This window comes from Xenopus laevis, chromosome 7L (genome assembly GCF_017654675.1).
Source record: "Xenopus laevis strain J_2021 chromosome 7L, Xenopus_laevis_v10.1, whole genome shotgun sequence".
In the NCBI taxonomy this organism is placed as follows: domain Eukaryota; kingdom Metazoa; phylum Chordata; class Amphibia; order Anura; family Pipidae; genus Xenopus; species Xenopus laevis.
This window is the reverse complement of record NC_054383.1, coordinates 100,187,427-100,209,284: the sequence shown is the minus strand read 5'-3', so window position 1 is coordinate 100,209,284 and position 21,858 is coordinate 100,187,427. Positions and strand designations below refer to the sequence as shown.

The following is a 21,858-nucleotide window of genomic DNA, read 5'->3' as shown; positions in this document are numbered from 1 at the left end:
AAGGGACAACCGAACCACGTAGCGCAGTAGCTGGTGCTATCTATATGATTGCCACCTGGCATGGACGGTAAATATGAAGCTTGATGCCAATGCTATTAATAGGGAAAAAAGGCCAAAATATAGGAATGTCTGTATTTTTTTCCAGAAAAGGTGGCAACTCCCAGGGCCGGCTTTCACCCCTGGGGTGCACAAAGGTCAGCATCTTCTGATGCCCCCTCTCCCGTAAAGAACTGTGCGCATATGCATACTTTCCGTATCGGAACACCAAGGACCTAATTCTTAGAACTCAGGAATACAGCTAGTTGAGTGCGGCTGGGCGGCATACCGCCATTTATTTTATGCCGCCCTAGGCCTGGGCCTTTGCTGCCTCACCACAAATCTGGGCCTGGCAACCCCAGCTGTCTATAGCTATACTTTTCAATGTGGATCAATAAACAACACTTTTAATGTAATCCAATTCAGAAGTTGTCCATTTTTCCATCTAGGCGCTAGCATGCCTGTCCTGCCTCCTGTTCCAAATCAGGTGCAAGTGTGCCTATAGGTTGGGGAATCTTGGCGCTCCCGCCACCTTCAAGCTGGGGGTTATTCCTAGGTTCCCACCGCAAGTTGCATCAATAGGCACTGCATACTTGCACCTACCAGTGCCAGAAATGATGCAAAACTATTCACGCACCATTGTGTTTGCGTGTATTGCATCAGACGCAACTCCACCTCGAATCGACTGTATTCCAGGTTAAACCCTGACGAATTGTGCCTGAAATTGCACTTTCAAATTTCAAATTTCATCTCTGCCCGAGGCCGAAACACCCATAGGTCCAGTTTGGCGTAGCGTAACATGTGATAATGATAATATATGGCATTTTAGAGGAGTCACAGCTTAATGAGTGGCGACCCTTTTTATCACTTGTCCATAGGCTTCCCTCCCTGCGGATGGTCCATCCTCCAGAACCAGTATCCAAATAACCAAGATAAGCTGAGCACACAAACATGAGAGTGGAGAGGAAAAGAGTGCAGTGATGTCAGCACAAACACCTCCCCCCACCTTCTCACTGGCCGGGGGGGTAAGAATATTGGATGAAGACAAGGGAGGATGCAGCACTATCAGCTTGGGATTCCCTGTACAGCATCACCCATACAGTGAAAGAGCAGAGACAAATTATGATTGTTCTTCTATGGTCTCAGGTAAGAAAGCACATTGTATATTGTATTTATTGTATATATTGTATATTGCCTTCTGCACCCATCTGCCAAGGTGCTGCAGGTATGATTTGTCTATGTGTGGTCTGGGGCATAGGGCTATTTAATGCGGGTTGCGTCCTTTTGTTCTAAATATGTGACTAACAAATTCATGTGCCCTGTGGCAGAGAAATGAATATGAAAAGCCAGCCGAATCTGGCGGTGATTGCAGGGAGGCATGGTGGCATTATGGAAAGCTGTATTAGTTTCCAGGCAGAGAATGATGCAGGCACTGCTGTACGGCTGACACTGTGCATGTGCTTTCTATTGTAAACTACTACTCTACAATCTGCCGGGATGGGGTTTCATTCAATATTCAGCCTTTGTCTGACAAAACACGCATTTTAATGCCTGGCTGCTAATGTGACTGTGTATATATTCTCCTTCTGCCTGAAAGTCTATAGTAGTGCATTACCGCTTAGAATAAATACAAGGTGCAGAACCCAAATGGGCAAAGAATAAACAATAATCCTAAACCTTTCCTACTACGGTGCCTGCTTGATATTTCATGTCCCCTCTACACAAGAATCCACTATCCCTCCTGTGGTGCACTTGTTATGTTGGGTTAAATTTCATCTACTGCAGGGATGTCAAAACTGTGCAGCTTGTTATAGACTACAACTCCCTGAGATCTTCAGGGCCTTAAGTTTAACATCTCTAATTTCATTTAGTTTTGGCTTCGCTGTCATTTTTTTTGCTGCAGCAAATCTGCTTATATTATTAACCCCTTGGAAAGATGGGCCTAGCCCAACCTGGATTTAACTGATGCTGACTCAGCTGTCAGCACGGTCATCCCATACACCCCAAAATAAATGATAACGCAGTCATTCTAATGTTCTTAATGACAAATTTTATTCCCTGCTTCTGCCATGCATCATATTTGTAACATAAATGTCTCCAATACCACAAGTCAAATCTAATTGAGTTATTATGTGAACACATGGGGGGGGGGAGGACAGAGGGCCTCAGACTGCATTTGTCTCTAGCAAAATTTCAAATGTAATAGCTAAACAGAAATTATAAAAGAAGGAGCAATTTTGTGTATGTGGCATTCGTGTTGTACAATTAAATGAACACAATACATGTTTTATCCGGGGGAATCAAAACAATGCATAAAAACCCCCACAATTCGACGTGGCCTCAGGGAGCCGTCAAGCAGTAGGTCTGACTTGTCTTCTTATGTCCAGGGGAGTTGTCTTTAGCTTCTGCTGCTAATTTGTCCTTGCCATCTGCCATCTCCATTAAACTGTCAAAGCACATTGGTTTGTAAAAGGTGGGTAAACTGCTGTCTGATGGTGCTTCGAAGCGTGGGAGGTAGTAAAGTGTATCACCCAATTAGCATTAAAGGGACACTTTCCCAAGGCTGTGTTTGTGCCTTATCAACCCATTAGTATAGGAAAATAGGGTTGGAAAAGATTCCATTCCATTTTCAAAATCTTCAAGTTACTTTCAGTCTGCCACTTTTATACTTATGGAGTTATTTACTAAACTCCGAATGCAATTTTTTTTTATTAAACCCCGATGATGGAAAAGTCTGAATCTGAAAATCCAGGATCTCAGACCTGTCAAGGTTGCATATAAGTCAATAGGAGAAGTCCCAATGATTTTTTGATATGTGCTGGGTTTCGTGTAATACCCAGAAATTTTCGGAGTTTTTGGGTGAAAAATCGGAACAAACCGTGAAAATCGGATTTTTTCCCGCAAAGCAAATTTTCGGGAAAATGTAATAATAAATAAGAGCAAAAATCCCAAGCAGATTTGATCGGAGATTGTATTAGAAAATATTGAGATAAATTCTGACTTTGATAAATAACCCCCATAGTATAGTGTTTTTAAAAGCCAGGGGAATGTTGTTAATTATTTATTAGACCACAATGGGAAGCACCGAAACCTAGAATGTAGACTTGAAACAGATCCAGACTGAGAATTAAAATAGGCCCTGGCATTTCAGGTACACAGAGGCCCAATCAGCCCACACAGAGGCCCAGACAGTCCCCACCAGCCCACTAAATATTGACTTTCTATGGGACCTTATAGCAGCCCCTCTGGCATTTGCCAGAACCCACAGATTGCCAGTCAGGGCCTGACTTTAAATGAGCATTTTTTGTGTCTCCCCTAAAGTTTCACTCCTGAATAACCTAATACAGAAAGCTCTGTATTAAGGTATGGTGATGGAGAGACTTAAAGGAGAACTAAAGCTTAACTAAAGATGTAGGACAGAAATATTGAACCTTATGGGGCCGATTCACTAACTTCGAGTGAAGGATTCGAAGTAAAAAAACTTCGAATTTCGAAGTTTTTTTTGGGCTACTTCGACCATCGAATGGGCTACTACGACCTTCGACTACGACTTCGAATCGAACTATTCGAACTAAAAATCGTTCGACCATTCGATAGTCAAAGTACTGTCTCTTTAAGAAAAAACTTCGACACCCTAGTTCGCCATCTAAAAGCTACCGAACTCAATGTTAGCCTATGGGGAAGGTCCCCATAGGCTTGGCTAACTTTTTTTGATCGAAGGATATTCCTTCGATCGTTGGATTAAAATTCTTGGAATGGTTCGATTCGAAGGATTTTATCGTTCGATCGAAGGAATAATCCTTCGATCGTTCGATCGCACTATTTGCGCTAAAATCCTTCGATATTAGAAGTCGAAGGATTTTAATTCCCAGTCGAATATCGAGGGTTAATTAACCCTCGATATTCGACCCTTTGTGAATCGGCCCCTAAGTGTTGGCTTTTGCACCAGCCCAAGGCAACCACAGCCCTTTAGCACTAAAGTCTATGAATCCAAAAATGTCCCCAGTAGCTACTCATCTTCTTTTCTGCTGATTCACTGCACATGTTCTGTACTGCTGTCACTTACTGAGCTTAGGGACCCACTCACAATATACAGTACACATAGAATATGAATGTCACAATAGAAGGCTTATTAGTAAATAATTTATATTACTGATACAGTATATGGCAGCACACAAACCAATGCAATTAGCATCAGAATTTAATAATCAGCCCTGTGTCAGCTTATATGACAATCAAACTTCATTTTCTGCTTGATGATTTGCGACGCCCCCTAAGCTTAGCTTTGCAACAGCTGCTCAGAGCCCACTGAGCATGTGAGTGTCACAGACACTTTCCAAGATGGTGACCCCCAGTGACAAGTTTGAAATCCTGGATCATTGCTGCTATTGAGAAGCTGAAACTTTAGGCTGGTACAATAAGTTCAGTATATAAAATATGGAATTCCTAGCTATATTTGCTTTAGGCTTTAGTTCTCCTTTCAGGTATGGAGATCCAAATTACAGTAAGATCCTTTATCTGGAAAACCCCAGGTCAGGTTATATACCTGAACCATGCTTCAGGCCGTTCATCACAAAAGTCACGAAAGAGAAGTATTTAATGCATCAGAAATTAACTGGTCATAAAGAAACACCAACTGTTTGCATTATTCTTCAGTTTCAGATGTTTCCTTACTCTTAAGATAGTACATTCTTGTGAACTGGGCCCTTTGATCCCATTTTTATTCTGTGACCCTTGTTTGTTAAATTATTGTTATAAATTAAAAGTACTGCATGACTTGCTGGCACTATATAAATAAAAAATGATGACTCCAAAATTTAGATTTGCAGTTGGCAAATTCCTGGGAGGAGAATAAAATGGCCTGACTTTTCCTGTCTATCGATCTGAAATCACATCTCCTCAGTTCACCCCAGCACCATTGTAGCAGTGATCTGATCTCATGCTTTGCACGTACACTTTTGGCAACTGTGATCAACTTGGCAAACACAAATATATACAAAGAATTAAAGCTGCAAATTTAAAATATAGATACCTAGGGCAGCAGGTTAAATCCCAGTTCCCTATTTTGGCACTATATAAATAAGGAATAATATTGTGTTCCAGCATGGTGTAATCCATTACTGTTTCCAAGAAATGTATAATGCCAAAATATTCCTTCCATGACCCCTCTTCTTAAAGTGGCTAACAATCTCCAAGTACAATAAGCAAATACTAGAAATAAGGGACAGCAAACTGTAGTCATGCTATGTTCCAACTTATTGATCAAATTCCAATTTTTATCTCAACATTTTCTGCTGCAAACTCCAATCAAATTTGATCGGGTTTTTACACTTATTTATTATTACATTTTCCCGAAATTTGCTTTGCGGGAAAAAAAATCAATTTTCACGATTTTTTTTCACCCAAAAACTCAGATTTTTAGTTGCACGCATGCCCATTGGTTTATTATTTCTCACATATGGGGAACCACTGGCATGATAAAAACTGTTAGATGGTATTGTTATAGAGAGCTAGATGTACCAGCAAACAGTATGGAAAGCTTGTATAGTCTATACAAACTTGCTCTTAAAGGGGTTGGTCACCTTTTAGTATGACGTAGAGAGTATTCTAAAACTATTTGCAATTGGTTTTAATTTTTTTATTAGCTGTGTTTTTTTGTGTTATTTAGCTTTTATTGAGTAGCTCTCCAGTTTGTAAGTTCAGCAAACTGTTGGCTAGGGTGCAAATATCCATAGCAACCAAGCATTGTTTTGAATAAGAGCCTGGAATATGAATAGGAGATGCCTGAATAGAAAGATGAGTTATAGAAAGTAGCAATAACAATACAAGTGTAGCCTTACAGAGCATTTGTTTTTAGATGGGGTCAAAATGCAAATTATTGCTCCTGATTTCTTAAATGAATGTAGACTGTGTTTAGTGGGAACAAGTAGTGAATTCTACAGCTCTTCTGTATTTATTAAGAGAGAGAGAACATTATTATACAGCCTAGATGCGCCCACATAATCTGTAGTGTAGGCGGTGGTAGCAAGTCACAGAATCACAGACAGAACTTCATTTATTTGTTCTTTGCAATTCTGCAATATTTTCTGCGCTCTAAAGTAAAATCGTATTAGGTCTCGTTCACTATGGTGAACAGGTGCAAAATGTGCTTAATACAAAATCAATCATTATCTTAGACACAATTTCTATGATCTGGAACTGATATTGATGAAAGGAAATTTACCATCTACTTATTTTTCTCTGCAGAAGTAAAATTAGCATCATGTCTTCATTCGCAACGTCCTCACCAGCTGACACCCTGCTCCCTAATTTGGCCACCCAAGAATATTGGAGGTCCCAGGTTTGTTCTTACAGCACTTCTGTGACAGGTCATATCAGTCACAGAGCCAACAATTTCAAAAGGCATCCAAAGAGAAGAAAACTAATCCGGCCTTCACCACCCCCTCCTCCCAATACTCCTTGTCCTCTTGATCTCATTGATTTTGTTGCTCTTCATCCTCGAAGGTCTTTTCTGGAACTTTTATTCAACGGTTGCATATTGTTTGGAATTGAGTTTTGCTATGCAATGGAAACTGCTTATGTGACACCGGTGCTACTACAAATGGGCCTCCCTGATGAGTTCTATAGCATGGTGTGGTTTATCAGTCCAATACTGGGTAATTATTTTTATGATTATTACTATTGTAATATAAGATTTCACTTCAAATTGTATTTTTTAATGTTACATACAAACAAATGTTCTGTGAGTAATTTTGATGATGTCACTGCATGAGTAGGCATGAATGTTTCTTATGTGCGACTCTCTGTGTTTTTTTGTACGTACTTTCAAGGGAAGTATGTTCTAGATATGTTCCGTTAAATCAGTTTGTGGTGAAGTCAGCACCCACCTTAGCTCAAGGTCATGAAAAAATAGGTGTATCAGTAAACCTCGCTGCAACTGACCTTCAAGCTGAATTCTTTAAGCATTCACACCAAATCTCACCTTAAAGAAACAGCAAAATGAAAGTGTTTTAAAGGAATGTCAATAAACTATACTGTTGCTCTGCACTGATAAAACTAATGTATTTGCTTCAGAAACTCTACTGTAGTTTATATAAACAAGCTGCTGTGTAGCCATGGGGGCAGACATTTTAGCACAGGATACACAGTAGATAGGCACTGAAGAACCCAATTGTATACTGCAGAGCTTATCTGTAATCTACTGTGTAACCTGTGCCTTGTCTCCTTTTTCAACTTTGAATGGGTGCCCCATGGCTACATAGCAGCTTGCAAAAGTACATTTATATTTTCATTACTTTAAAACACTGTAATTTTTGGTGTTACTGTTTCTTTAAGCCAAAAGTAAAATACTAAAAAAATCACCCAACAGCACTAATTGCATCCACCACTGAGAACAGTGTTTTATCCCAAAAAAATCTAGTTCTTGCATGCAGTGACAGATGGGTGCCTTTGATGTATCTGCCTGCAGACATGGACCAGTATTGGAGAGTATTTGTATTTTCTCCATTTGTCTTAAAAACTCCACGTGTGTTACGAGTCTTACTAGCCTTGTATCTAGAACATGGAAGTGTTTATGCACTTAGTCTATTTTATGAGCCAATTTGAGATGCTATGATATGGATCTCACAAGATCCTCCAGTTACTTTTTACTAAATCCTCCTATCAACATTATGTTGATATATTTTCAAAAATATATATTATTATTATTACTACCAATTCTTCAATTCTCTATTTCTATGCTAACGTACACTGAGGTTAATATTTTGACTACATTTTGTTTAAATATAATTTACACCTACATAAACATTGTATTAAAGTTCAGAAGCCCTAAATGTAGTAGGTAGCATGAAGTAACATTACATTTCTTTTTTGCTTAAAGGTTTTATGCTTCAGCCATTATTAGGAGCATGGAGTGACACTTGCACATCAAGGTTTGGTAGAAGGAGGCCATTTATTCTAGTCCTTGCCATCGGTAGGTATACTATGCACTTTATTTCAACAGATAAATAACTAAAAGATGGAATACATACTGTATATGCTGAGCATTTTCCTAATTACTGTGTCTATCTGTAATTTGGAGTTCATCACCTGTAGGTTACTAAAAAAAAATTCAATGTTAAAAAAACAAACCTGCCTAATTACCGGTCTGGAACTAGAGGTAGTCAGAAGAAGCACATACCTGGACAATGGTGGGAGTGGGGGTGCTAGGCACACACCTTCTCTGTCTGTCTACCCCTAGTCCAGGCCCTGGATGAGAGAAAGATGGAGTCTGGTCCCTGGTCCTGGTAGTGCTGGCAATTTTTACAGATGATGTTGACAAGCATGTTACTTGAGTCCCCTCATAACCACAAAAGCATGTAGGCACGGGAATGGGATCCTTTTTCTCACTTCTGGTTGGGTTCAACACTGCCTAATTAACCTTAAGTATGAGATAAAAGAGCTTAGTTATGCTGGGCACAAAAATGCACATAAATCCCCAAGAATGTACCATTACACAGTGGTTTTCACAAAATTGCAGTGCAATAGCAGAGTGTGTTGCACACAGTTTACTAAAGAAGGAACAAATTAAGATCTTTATTTGTAAATTAAGCACAAATCAAAGCCAAGTTTTCTCTTGATGATGGTGAGTGAATGGCATAGTTTCCAGTACACTTTTGAGCATGACTTCATTAATAGCATTAGTGTGTGTTTCCCACTAAGGGAACCCTGAAACTAACCGCTCCTCAAGGCAGGTGTTTATTCCAGGGCACCCTTCAGTCTTTGCACTTTGTACTTTGCTCCTTGTGCACTACTAGGGATAATTCACCAGCCTGCACCTATGCAATTACCCAAAGCAACCAATCACATAACAAACCATGGCTGCTATTTGAATTGCACTTTTGCAGTGTAAAATGATCACTAGAAAAGTAGGTTTTACTAGCACTATTGTACAGGGCAATGATTTACTGAGTCCAAAATCCCAACTACAAATCATAACCAACAATTAATATGGGTCTGATAATAGACATAAGACATTTTCTGGTTATAAATCACCCAGGAAACCAATGGTATCCAATAACATAAGACTAACCAGAGGGCAGTTACTGACCAATGCGATTCGCATGTTAAAGAAAAGAGAAAATGAATCGCAATGTGAAGGGGGACAAAAAACCCTGATAGTTAAAGATTTCAAAGTACTTTTTAACTGTTGTATGTAACTAGAAACCTATATTTAAATATGCATTTGTTCAGTGACAACATTTTAATATTATATAATATGAAATAATATATCATATATTCATTTAATCAGGAGCTTTACTTGGGCTTACCCTTCTGCTCAATGGAAGGGACATAGGCGTGTCAGTGGCAGACACAGTGAATGACCATAAATGGGGACTCATCTTGACTATTTGTGGAGTAGTTCTCATGGACTTCAGTGCAGATTCCGCTGATAACCCCAGTCATGTCTACATGATGGATGTGTGCAGCCCAGAGGATCAAGATCGGGGACTCAATATACACGCTCTTTTAGGAGGTATGGCTTTTTATTGTTGTTATGATTCTATTTTGTTCTTTGCTGGCAGTCCATTTTTTCTTATGAAAATTCTGTCTGGCTACAATGTTAGCTACAATCATGCTGTGTACTTACAGTTGACAGTAGAGCGTTTCAATATAGGGAAGAATAATTATATGGAAGAAGTGGAAGCAAAAATGTTATGAAAAATTACAGTTCTGTTTTGCTATTGAAAGTTTACAATATTTCCCCCCCCCCTTGACTTACATGTAATCCCTGCTAAATTGTTGCTTCTTGTATCAAGACAGACCTTCTATTACTACAAAAATATAATTTTTCTGGCTATGAACAGAACTGAAAACTGAAATACAGTTTTAAGTGAATACCAAAATGTAGGCCTTTGTTATATAAACTTAATGAGGTCCAGCATTTGTAAAATGTATTTTATTTGAATCAATTTAACATATTACCTTTGCTCTCTCCTTAGTATGACTCTTTGCATCACAGCAGAAAAATGTTTGCCCCAGGCAGTATTGCCCCTACCACTCACTTCTGTAAATGTCAGAGGAAAAGGGGAGAATGTAATTGAAATCTGAGAACATGTCATGAATTCTTAGATCAATACTGATTTTTAGTACTTTTCAAAATATTTTGTGAGCACATTCATGAAATGTTTATTCAGGGATGAATCACCAAAATGCACAAGATATTAAAAGTTGCAGAATTGTTCTACTCATATCTAGCTGTGACCTGTGCCTTTTTCCCATCACTTCTGCAGAATGTAGACACAATACAGCAAGCAATGCATTATATAGGGCCACTATTCCTTGTGAGGCAACTTTGGGCGTCTTCAGAAAACGAAGCGCTCAGAGTGCCATCCCTCCAGCGATTTAGATTCTAGCCGGCGGGGAGGCATTCAGGGAGATTAATCTCCCCCAGTAGCTTAGAGTGCCCCTGCCCTAAGTATCCATTTGTCAAATATTATTAGGTGAGAGTGTCATAGTTAGTTTCTGTTAAGGTATTATTATAGGCTTATTTTTTTTAAAAATGGCCAAATTTACACCATAGCAACCAATCAGTGCTTAGTTTTGTTCAGCCAGCTACAGGTAGAAGACAAAATTTAGATTTTCTCCTGTACACAGAAATCTGTAAAGTTATACCAGCATAAGGTAGGTATAACTCTGCACGAAACACATTTTAGCAGGAACACTTAGACCCCAGACAGAAGTGCAAAGGGGGCATCTCCCAATACCAGTTGGGAAGATCACATATTGATGTATGACATTATAATGCAAAAGAGCCCTGAATATCCTGTAAATTACATCATTATAAATGGTGCTTTGTGACGTCATTAGTTATCATCAGCTTAGTGATGAAACTTGTGTCATATGACTCATTGAAACTTTATTAAATAATTATGTACCTCCTATTGCAGAATATGAGGATCTTAGAAGCAACTTCAGAGTTCCATGACCTGTATAATAGCACTTGGCCTTTGGTCTTGTTCCTTTATATGGTGACTTGGTGGTCCTCATCCTTTACAATTGGGGGTGCATCATTCCCTTTATTTTATTTTATTCATTTGCAAAAGGGTGAGTCAGTTGATTTAAAATACTACACTATATATACTATTATTGCTGTCTCTCTCATAGCACATAGAGTACTTGAGTTTTTATATGATTGATGTAGTAAATGCCACCCTGTATGTTATAATTCCCTCTAATAGTATTAAATCAAGTCTTGTATATGTACTCCCTTACGTCTTCAAAATCTTAATACAAGGACAAAGATAGGATCAGACAAGATAAACACACATGTAAACTGAAAGTAATTTTTTTACTTTGCAGGCCTTGGAGGTGGTTTTGGTTATGTAGTTGGAGGAATAAACTGGAACAAAACAAGCTTTGGGAAATCAGTGGGAGGACAGCTGCGAGTCATCTATATTTTCACTTCAATAACACTGGCAATCACCACCATATTAACCTTAATTAGCATCCCGGAAAGGCCTATTCAGCTATTTAATAAGAAGTCCAAAGTTATGAAAAGCCCAAGTCTGCCATTGCCCCCTTCTCCGCCTGTTTTCTTTGAAGAGAATCAAACTGAAAACCCCAGTACCCGGAATTCAAATCATTTGTATGCAAGTTTTACCAGTCCAATCTCACCACTTAGTCCACTTACACCAAAGTATGGCAGCTTGATGAGCAGGGACAGTTCTTTAACTGGACTTAATGAATTTGCCTCCTCTTTTGGAACTACAAATATTGACAGTGTTCTTATAGACTGTTTTACAGCAGGGCACGAGAATTACTCAGCCCCCTCTGGGAGTGTGCCGAGACAAGCTAGTAGTCTTCCTCGAGTGCCGGAGAGCTTGTATTGCTCTCAAAATGGAGTTAGAGGTTCTGTGGAAAACATGATGTCTCCTGGAACGGAAAGAAGTCACATAAGAGTTGGGTCTCTTGATGCATCAAAGCCTCGATCTTCAGGAATTCTGAAAAGGCCTCAGTCATTAGCTATACCAGATGTAATTACTGGAACATATCCTGAGAGCAGCAGAAGACGAAATGTGACATTCAGTCAACAGGTAACTCTTCATATGCTTGTATTGTTATTCTCGTTAAATAGAATGTAACTAAATGCTTGCTGCCTCTGTGTAGAAGTATTTTTTCAATTATGGATAGTATCATTGGTATCAATGGTCTCTAAGATTTAAAATGTTTGTACACATAATTATCATTAATGTTAGTCTAAGACAATTTAATAGTAATAACCATGCAATTACACATATTAATTATTATTATAGAGTAATTCAGATTATTGCTCCAGATGGCTGTAACGGTTAGCACCCTAAATCTAGAACCGATGCCAAGCACCCTGGTCTCGGCTCATGCTTCTGCCTGTAGCAGCCGCCTTTGGCTTCGGGAGGAGCCCTCAGCTACTCAGATGCCGCCAGGTCTTAAAACGAGAGGTGCAAGGCGAGGGGTTCTAAACAAGCAAAGGGGCACAACTGTAAAGCAAGAGTCTTTGGGCTGAAGGTCACAGTACAAGGCGTAAAGAAGAATCGTAGTCAGATCAGGCCGAGTCGGGGCAGGCAGAGAACAAGCGTAGTCAGGCAGGCAAGGGTCAAACCGGGTAATCAATCAGAAGGGATTCAGCGGAAGAGGTAGTCGTATAACAGGCAATGGTCAGGAATCAGGAGTTCAGAATTGTCGTTAGCCAGGCAGGGGTCAAAACAGGACAGAATAACAGATAGCAATAAGACAGACAGAATAACAGATAGCAATAAGCTCAGGAACCACAGGAAACAGATCCTATCACGGGAAATTTGCACAAGACTGAGTTCCCCTTTTATACCCTAGTATTTTTGCGCCATTGCGTCCTTTTGCACGTCAGCGTCATTAGCCAGCGTGTCCGCGTCAATATAGGAAACAGGATGCACGAGCGCCCTAGGAAGCAGCAATGGCGGAGTAAGAGGAAGCATATGGCGGGCATCCCCGCCGCATCACTGGGCCACCAGGGTGAGTTGTTACAACGGCTTACTGTAAAGGAAAAAAATTGCTGTTTTTGCAGCAACAAACAAGCAATGTTCCTTTTAGGCAAATGTCATACAGGGTAGAGCCTGCAGTCACCACTGGTGGAAAAACAAAAACCAATGGTACCAAAGCTTCCAGGACCCAAATACAAGCTTCTCTGAACAGATAAAACTTATTTGGTGTTGAACAACAACCTTTACGGAACATACATCTTCCACCAGGGAGAAATTAAAGGCAAAGCACACCTTTTTACATATTCTCTTGGCCACTGCCTACTAACCTATGTTTCTAATGTGTATTAGAGAGTTTTCAGGCCAATGCCTGTGACAGGCAGTTTCCATTAAACTTAAAGGGAAACTTCGCTACTAGCAGGAATAAGTCACTGGAGAAACGGCATCCCATGCATTAGCTTACAACATGATCTTTCTATTGTGCACTGAGCACTAACACAGATATAATAAATGGCTAATTAGTTATCAATGACAAGAAGAGTATAATGCAGCTAAACTTATTTTAATTGCACCGCTGCACTGTGTAATTATTTACCCAGTGAAATTAATTTCTAGGTTTCGTTACCCTTTAATGTACTAATGATGTGTGACTCTTAGTTAAAGGGAAAAAATACTCCTCTTTTTGACTTAAAGGGAATCTGTTTACACTGCAAATAATTCCCTCTACTATGTAAAATTGCATTCCTAACCCACCAATTTTTTTTTTTAAATTTTAATATTGGTGTGTAGTCAGACATATCAGGTCATTTTGCCTGGTCATGTGCTTTCAGAAAGAGCCAGCACTTTAGAATGGAACTCCCTACTGGCAGGCTGTTGTTTCTCCTACTCAATGTAACAATGTGTCGCAGTGGGACTTGGATTTTACTTTTGAGTGCTGTTCTTAGATCTTCCAGGCAGCTGTTATCTTGTGTTAGGAAGCTGTTATATGGTTACCTTCCCATTGTTCTGTTGTTAGGCTGCTGAGGGGGAAAGGGAGGGGATGATATAATTCCAACTTGCAGCGTAGCAGTAAAGAGTGACTAAAGTTTATCATAGCACAAGTCTCATGACTGGGGCACCTGGGAAACTGACAATATGTCTAGCCCCATGTCAGATTTCAAAGTTATATATAAAAAAATCTTTTTGCTCTTTTGAAAAACAGATTTCAGTGAGGCTAAAAAAAGGTGCATAAAGTAAACTGCCAAAATAAATATACACTATGTCGAAAGGGTGGGCATTTTTTTCTTTTAATATGTTTTCATTGTAAAAAATGAAAAAAATAATCTACACTAAAAGATTTAAAAGTATGTTGATGTTTGCATTAGAATAATATGTAGGCTGAATTACAGTATATATTTAACTAAATGTAACTCATGTTGGCTGCCAGTGAATTATAGCTGCTTTTCTTGTCACTGAACTACTAAAAGGCTAAACTGTGCATGACTTAATGCTACTGTACATGGTTTGATTTCTAGGTATTTCTGTATTGTGTGCTGACATGGAGTTCTTATGGTGCAGGTGGCTAATATCTTGCTGAATGGTGCAAAGTATGACAGTGAGCTAAATGGATCATCTGAGATGTCTCAGCAGCCGCTTTCAATGAAACTTCTGTGTTCATCCATCTGCCACATGCCTAAGGCACTACGTAACCTTTGCATCAATCATTTCCTAGGTAATATCATGCCACCATCTAGATATAATGTATTCGCAGGTTGGGCCCACTATTATATGGAAGGAGAAATCTTAATGTACAGTAAAAATTAAATAGGTAATTGCTGCATAAAATAAAATGTATTCTTCCCCTGGCACATGGTGTTTGTTATGTTGCTCATACTGTTGTCATACTTTATGTTAGTCTCAATTTAATACATTTCCAATCTTGATATACAATTGAAATGCAGATTTCCCAGGAGTGGAATTAAATATTAACACAACAGGGTTTCGTTTGCCCATTGAAAAAAAAACGGAATTAGTAAAAAATATATGTTAGATTAACTATATACTTGTACTGTACACCACAAAGCCAACCAGGGTTCATTTACTATTAATGTGCAACTTGCCCTGGTGCAGTAACCCACAACAACCAATCAGAGTTTGCTTTCATTATTTAAAGTAGATCAAATCTAGTTGCTGTTTTTTTTGCTATAGGTTAGTGCCCTGGGGCAAATTTGCCAAATTTGCCAGTGGCGTAGTAGTTACAATCCAATATATGTTGCTGTAATAGGTGTTCTGCACATGTCCGTGTAATAAAATGGGGGACAGGCTAGCAACATGTGAACAAAGGAGAAGCACTTAGTGCACCAGGGATCATAGCAATACATATGGGGTTATTTAATAAAGTCTGAATGTCAAAAACTCTAAATATTCAAGTTTTCTTACTATAAAATCTGAATTTTTTTTAAAAAATTGGGGTTATTTACTAAACTCCAATGCAAAAATCACAAAAAATTTGTGATTTCTTTTTATAAAATTGGACTTTCAAAAAATCATTAATTTTTTGTGATTTATTAAACCCCGAGGATGGAAAAAGTCAGAATCCGCAAATCCGGCATCTCAGACCTGCCGAGGTTGTATATAAGTCAATGGGAGAAGTCCCGAAGATATCCTGATCTGTGCTGGGTTTCATGCAAAAATCCGAAGATTTTGTGGTTTTCGGGCCAAAATTGGAAAAAACAGAGTTTCCAGGCAGAAAATTTTCAAATTTTCATACAATTTTCACGAGTTTTTTTTCCGTACTGGAATTTTTCGGAAAATGTATTCATAAATAAAGGGAAATAACCTGTGTGGATTTGGTCGGAGTATATTTCAGAAAATAATGAGATGAATTTGGATTTTGATAAATAACCCCCTAAGTACCTTTTTATAATTAGATTTTTACAGAAAAGTGATTTGAAATGTATTAACTTGCCGAGAAACAAGCCTTGCAACTGACTTTGTCTACTTTTATTTTTCTCAGGATGGCTGTCTTTTGAAGGCATGCTACTGTTTTATACAGATTTTATGGGAGAGGTGGTATTTCAAGGAGATCCTAAGGCCCCTCATGATTCTGATGAATACCACAGATACAATGCTGGTGTCACCATGGGTTGTTGGGGAATGTGTATATATGCCTTCAGTGCTGCCTTTTACTCAGGTAAAATATAAAGTGTTTCTTTTTTTAGATTTCATCTTTAGATATAGATGAAAGTATTGTTATTCCATGAAGTTCAGTATTTTTTAAGGGGCAGATTACCATAGGGTCGAATATCGAGGGTTAATTAACTCTCAATATTCGACTGCAGAATGTAAATCCTTGACTTTGAATATCAAAGTCGAAGGATTTACCGCAAATAGTTCGATCGAACGAAAAATCGTTTGATCGAATGATTAAATCCTTCGAATCAGTTCTATTCAAAGGATTTTAATCCATCGATCGAATGATTTTTCTTCGACCTAAAAAACATTAGAAAGCCTATGGGACCTTCCCCATAGGCTAACATTGCACTTCGGTAGGTTTTAGGTGGCGAAGTAGGGGGTCGAAGTTTTTTTTAAAGAGACTTCGACTTCGACTATCGAATGGTCGAATGGTCGAATAGTCGAACGATTTTTAGTTCGAATCGTTCCATTCGAAGTTGTAGTCGAAGGTCGAAGTAGCCAATTCGATGGTCGAAGTAGCCAAAAAAACCATTGAAATTCGAAGTTTTTTTTATTCTATTCCTTCACTCGAGCTAAGTAAATGGGCCCCTAAATGTCTTCTTCTAGATCAGGGGTCACCAATCTTTATTACCCGTAAAAACAGTTGGGGAGCATCTCAAGCATAAAAAAGTTCCTGGGGGTGCAATATAATTGGCTATTTGGTAGCCCTATGTGGATTGGAAGTTCACAGGAGGCCACAAATCTATTTTTTATGCATCCGAAACTTGCCTCCAAGCCAGGAATTGAAAAATAAACACCCATTTTGAGGCCACTTGGAGCAACATCTAAGGGATTGGTAACACTGTGTTGCTCGTGAGTCACTGGTTGGGGACCACTGTTCTACATGCTTACAGACTGCTTTATCAACCAATGCATTTTGTCCCACATTAAATGATTGATTTATTGGTCAGATTGTATGGTAAAAATACACCAGTCTAATAGTTCAGCTCTTACACAAGGACTGTGACTCATGGTCAGTCTGTGAAAATCTATAAGCACGTACCGTCCACCTGAATTGTTATTTTAAGCATAAGTGATCATTCCCAGTTTACATAAGCATTTGTTCAAAAGTCAGAAGTCAGCATTAAAAAATCTGCAGAAGAAGCATAGTCGTCTACAGCCCAGCTTTTTCAGGACATCTGTGAAGGGAACAAAAGTTATAACAATCCTTCTTTCACTGGGATTGCATGCCTTTTGTGCCTAATTGCTGCTGAAGGAATTCCGTCTTACATCGCATACATGATATTGTAAAGTAAAAAAATATTTATTACCTCCTAGTACATGTATGTGACCTGTTATACAGAATGCTCGGGACCTGGGGTTTTCCGGATAACGGATCTTTCCGTAATTTGGATCAGCATGCCCAAGTCTACTAGAAATTCTTTTAAACATGAAATAAACCCAATAGGTGTTGCTTCCAATAAGTTTTCATTATATCTTAGTCTGGATCAAGTCAAAGGCACTGTTTTATTACTACAGAGAAGAAGGAAATATGTTTTGAAAATTTGGATTATTTGGATAAAATTGAGTCTATGGGGATGGCCTTTCTGTAATTTGGAGCTTTCTGGATAATTGGTTTCTGGATAACAGATCCCATACTTGTATTAATCTTCAACCCTATCCATTCATCCGGGAAAATCTATTTTTTCTTTCTCATTCTAGCCATATTGGAAAAGCTTGAAGATGTTTTCAGCATTCGCACATTATATTTTATCGCATACCTTGCATTTGGATTGGGCACTGGTCTAGCTACTCTGTTTAGCAATCACTATATTATCTTATCGCTGTGCATAACACATGGCATCCTGTTCTCCACGCTTTGCATACTACCATATTCCCTATTGTGTGATTATTACCAAAATAAGAAGGTAAGTCATGACTGAAAATATACATGAGTACGGTATGTTGATTTACAGGCAAAAGTTTCAGTTTGATCTATGTTGACACACAAAATATATAAAATTTATCAAGGGTCGAATTTCGAATTGAGAATACTTTTGAAATTCGAATTCAAAAAGACCAACCGAAAAATAGGTCAGTTTTCGATCAAATAGGTCCGTATTTGGCTGAATTTGAATCGTACGAATCGAAGGAATGGCGCATTCTATCAAAATTGATTCAAAGTTTTTCCCAAAAAAAAAGGTTTTTCAAAGTCCACCAATTGACTCCAAATAGGCTAAAACAGCAATTCGGCAGGTTTTAGATGGCGAATGGTCAAAGTCGAATTTATAAAGAGACATTACATGATAAATTTCGATATTCAGATTTTTTTCAAATTCAAATCTAATTTGGACTATTCCCTAGTCGAAGTACACAAAAATAGCTCGAAATCCAAATTTTTTTTCATTCGAAAATTTACCTCGAACTTAGATAAATCTGCCCCTAAATATATTTCCATTAGAATAAACTAACAATATTGTTAAAGGGATGGCTCAACTTTAAGTTAACTTTTAGTATGTTACAGCCTTTATACATAATATTTTTGGCTTACTAACTATATTAGAAACATTTTTTATTTTGCACAGCCTATCTTTTTACCCAGTTTTTATTTTCACACTGAATTGTTCCTTTAAGGTGTGCATTGGGCTATATTAGAAGGTTTAAACCCATGAAAACTGGAATATTTTGAACCAAAAAGACCCTTGAAAATCACGGCCGTCTGGTACAAACCCGGACAAGTAGTAACTGGCTGCTTGCTGGCTGGTTGCAAGGAACCTAACCATTGTTCATCAGCATCTGTGTTTGTAAATCAGCCCCTGTATCTTTAAAGAGAAATTCTTGTTTTGCAGTAATGGCTTTCACTTGATTTTTTTCAGTGTGTTCAGTGAAACATACTGGGGCTCATTTATCAACACTGGGCAAATAAGCATCTAAGCACTGATTGGTTGCTATGGGTTACTGACCAGACGCAAATTTGCCCAGAGTTGATAAGTGAACCCCACCAACACATTTTAATCAGCGCGGAAAGCCTAATATACATATTTGCATAGTTGTGTCTATTATATTTCATTTTTATTTGCATGAAGGAAAAGGGTTTTAGCGGCCAATTTGTCAAGCAGCTCTTAACCATTTCCTGCCCAGCATCAAGAAATACAATATTATTTGTTCAACAGATACACAATTAGCTATGATCATGTGCAGCTTATTTTATCATATTTGTATCTAATTGAAAAATAAATTACAGGGGAATTTGTAATAAAAGTCACAAACTGAAAAAAATATGCATATATATATATATATTATTCATATTCTTTATTAGATGGTTATTGCATTGTGAATATTAATTGCGCATAACACACTTTTAAGACGTGCTTAAAGGTGGGGCAAAAACAGCTTTATCACAATCTTGCTTTCACTGGTAGAAGAGGTTGCTTAACAGTTTCTGAGTTCACAATAGCTATATTAAATTTATCCAGAGGAAACAGTGTTTGAGCAAAGCACTTAATGGGAAAATATTACCCGCTGTACATACCCTTATTTATAGAAGAAGAATATTGAATGCAAACCTTACAGGTTATACAGGTATGGGATCTTTTATCCAGAATGCTGAAGACCTGGGGTTTTCCAGATGAGGGATCTTTCCCTCATTTTGGATATCCATACATTCAGACGACTACAAATGTATTTAAACATTAAATAAATCTAATAGGATTGTTTTGTCTCTAATAAAGGAAGACTTATACAGGCATGGGACCTGTTATCATGAATGCTCACGACGTGGGTTTGTCCTGATAATGGATCTTTCCGTAATTTGGATCTTCATATCTTAGAAAATCATGTAAACCCAATAGGCTGGTTCTGCTTCGAATAAGGATTAATTATATTATAGTTTAGATCAAGTACAAGGTCCTGTTTTATTATTACAGAGAAACAGGAAATAATTTGTAAAAATTTGGATTATAATGGAGCCTATGGGAGACGACCTTTCCGTAATTCGGGTTTTCGGATAATGGATCCCATACCTTTATCTTAGGTACTGTTTTATCGCTACAGAGAACAAGAAAATCAATTTTAAATATCTGCAATATTTGATTAAAATAGCGTCTATTGGAGATGGCCTTTGGAGCTTTCTGGATAATGTGTTTCCAGATAACGGATCCCATTCCTGAATTTATATTTCATCTGCTATGCATGTTCGGTCTTCAAGTCTGCAACTGGGAACTTTGTCATTTTGTCCTGGAAGCATTATGATCTTAGAGTTCTGTGTAGAACATTTCAAGGTTAAGGTGATTTTTATATCTGCAGAACGGAAAGAAAGAAAATAATATTTCTTTTGAAGAACACAGTTTTGTCCAAGAAATATGAAATGCACGTTCAAATGTGTGAAGGTTTATTACAATATGGATATTGGATATTTCCAAAAAAATTTAAATGTTCCTTTTTCTGTTTTTTCTAATCAGTTTGTAGGTTCCAGTTCTGATGGATCTAAACGTGGCATGGGCATGGACATATCTCTCCTAAGCTGTCAGTATTTCCTTGCACAGATTATTGTATCCATTGTGATGGGTCCTCTGACTTCTATAGTTGGCAACGCCATTGGAGTGATGTACTTCTCTAGTCTCATGGCATTCGTTGCCTGCTTTTACTCTTCTCTGTTTGTCATATATGAAATTCCATCTGGAGATTATGAGGAAGAGCAGCAACCACTTTTGATTAACATATGACAACACAATGAACTTATTTTGTATTTATTTATTTGTTTGTTTATTTATTTATAAGATGACTTTTTTTTAAAAAAACAGTTTATTTATTTCGAACAGTCCTGGGGTTTTTTTAGCCAATTTGGGCAATACAATGTTATCAAACTATGTATTCTTGGCAAAGTTCAGCAAAATTAAAAAATTCCTGTTACAAAAGTTGTTTGTATGAACTGTTGAATGTATGCGTCAAAAGAAATTATTCATTAGTGAATAATCAAAAAGGATCAGAAAGAAAACTGAAAAGTTAATAGTTAAAGGACAACTATTCCCCAGATTGAATACTTAACCAATAGATTGGTTGATTTCATATTAAGTGGCCTATTAAAGAATCTTACCAAACTGGACTATAGATATTATATATATATTATATATATTATTTATATTAATATAGATATCATCTTAATAGCAGCAATGATCCGGGAATTCAAACTTGTCACAGGGGGTCACCATCTTGGAAAGTGTCTGCGACACTCACATGCTCAGTGGGCTTTGAGCAGCTGTTGAGAAGATAAGCAAATTATCAAGCAGAAAATGAATTTGGCCATGCTACAAGGCTGATTATTAAATTCTAATTCTAGTTGCACTGGTTTCTGTGCTGCAATGTAGCAATTATCTGTATTAATTACTAATCAGTAACAGAATCAGAATATAAATGTGACATTGGGCTTTGACGTGGCACCTGCACGTGGCGTCATCATGGTTGGAGCGAAATTCGAATATTAAAAGGCGCCATGTACCTTTTTGCATAGCCCGACGTAAATGTATATTCGTTAGTTCCTGGGTGCTATTCTGAGTGTTTCTAATCTGTTCTTGACCCTGTCTAGTCTGCTGCCTCTCCTGACTATTGCCTGTGTATTAACTACACTCTGTTGTGTACTGATCCTGTTTTGTACTGCGACTCTGGTGTGTTTGAACTTGGCCACTGACCTCAACTA

The 21,858-nt window shown here is 38.0% G+C and overlaps 1 protein-coding gene across 1 annotated transcript; it reads left to right on the top strand.

Annotated features, from left to right (window-relative positions):
* The first annotated feature begins 972 nt into the window (after positions 1-972).
* On the top strand, positions 973-21,079 carry slc45a1.L (solute carrier family 45 member 1 L homeolog). The gene is made up of 9 exons (XM_018226096.2): positions 973-1,182; positions 6,283-6,692; positions 7,916-8,008; positions 9,326-9,550; positions 11,377-12,110; positions 14,568-14,721; positions 16,006-16,182; positions 17,886-18,091; positions 20,624-21,079. The coding sequence occupies exons 2-9, from the start codon at positions 6,299-6,301 to the stop codon at positions 20,885-20,887; spliced, it is 2,247 nt and encodes a 748-aa protein (XP_018081585.1). The 5' UTR covers positions 973-1,182; positions 6,283-6,298; the 3' UTR covers positions 20,888-21,079.
* Positions 21,080-21,858: the final 779 nt, after the last annotated feature.

Coding starts and splice junctions, on each gene's coding strand:
- slc45a1.L (XM_018226096.2), top strand. CDS start 6,299: ATGTCTTCATTCGCAACGTCCTCACCAGCTGACACCCTGCTCCCTAAT. Junction 6,693..7,915: donor GTTTATCAGTCCAATACTGG/GTAATTATTTTT, acceptor TTTTGCTTAAAG/GTTTTATGCTTCAGCCATTA. Junction 8,009..9,325: donor TATTCTAGTCCTTGCCATCG/GTAGGTATACTA, acceptor TCATTTAATCAG/GAGCTTTACTTGGGCTTACC.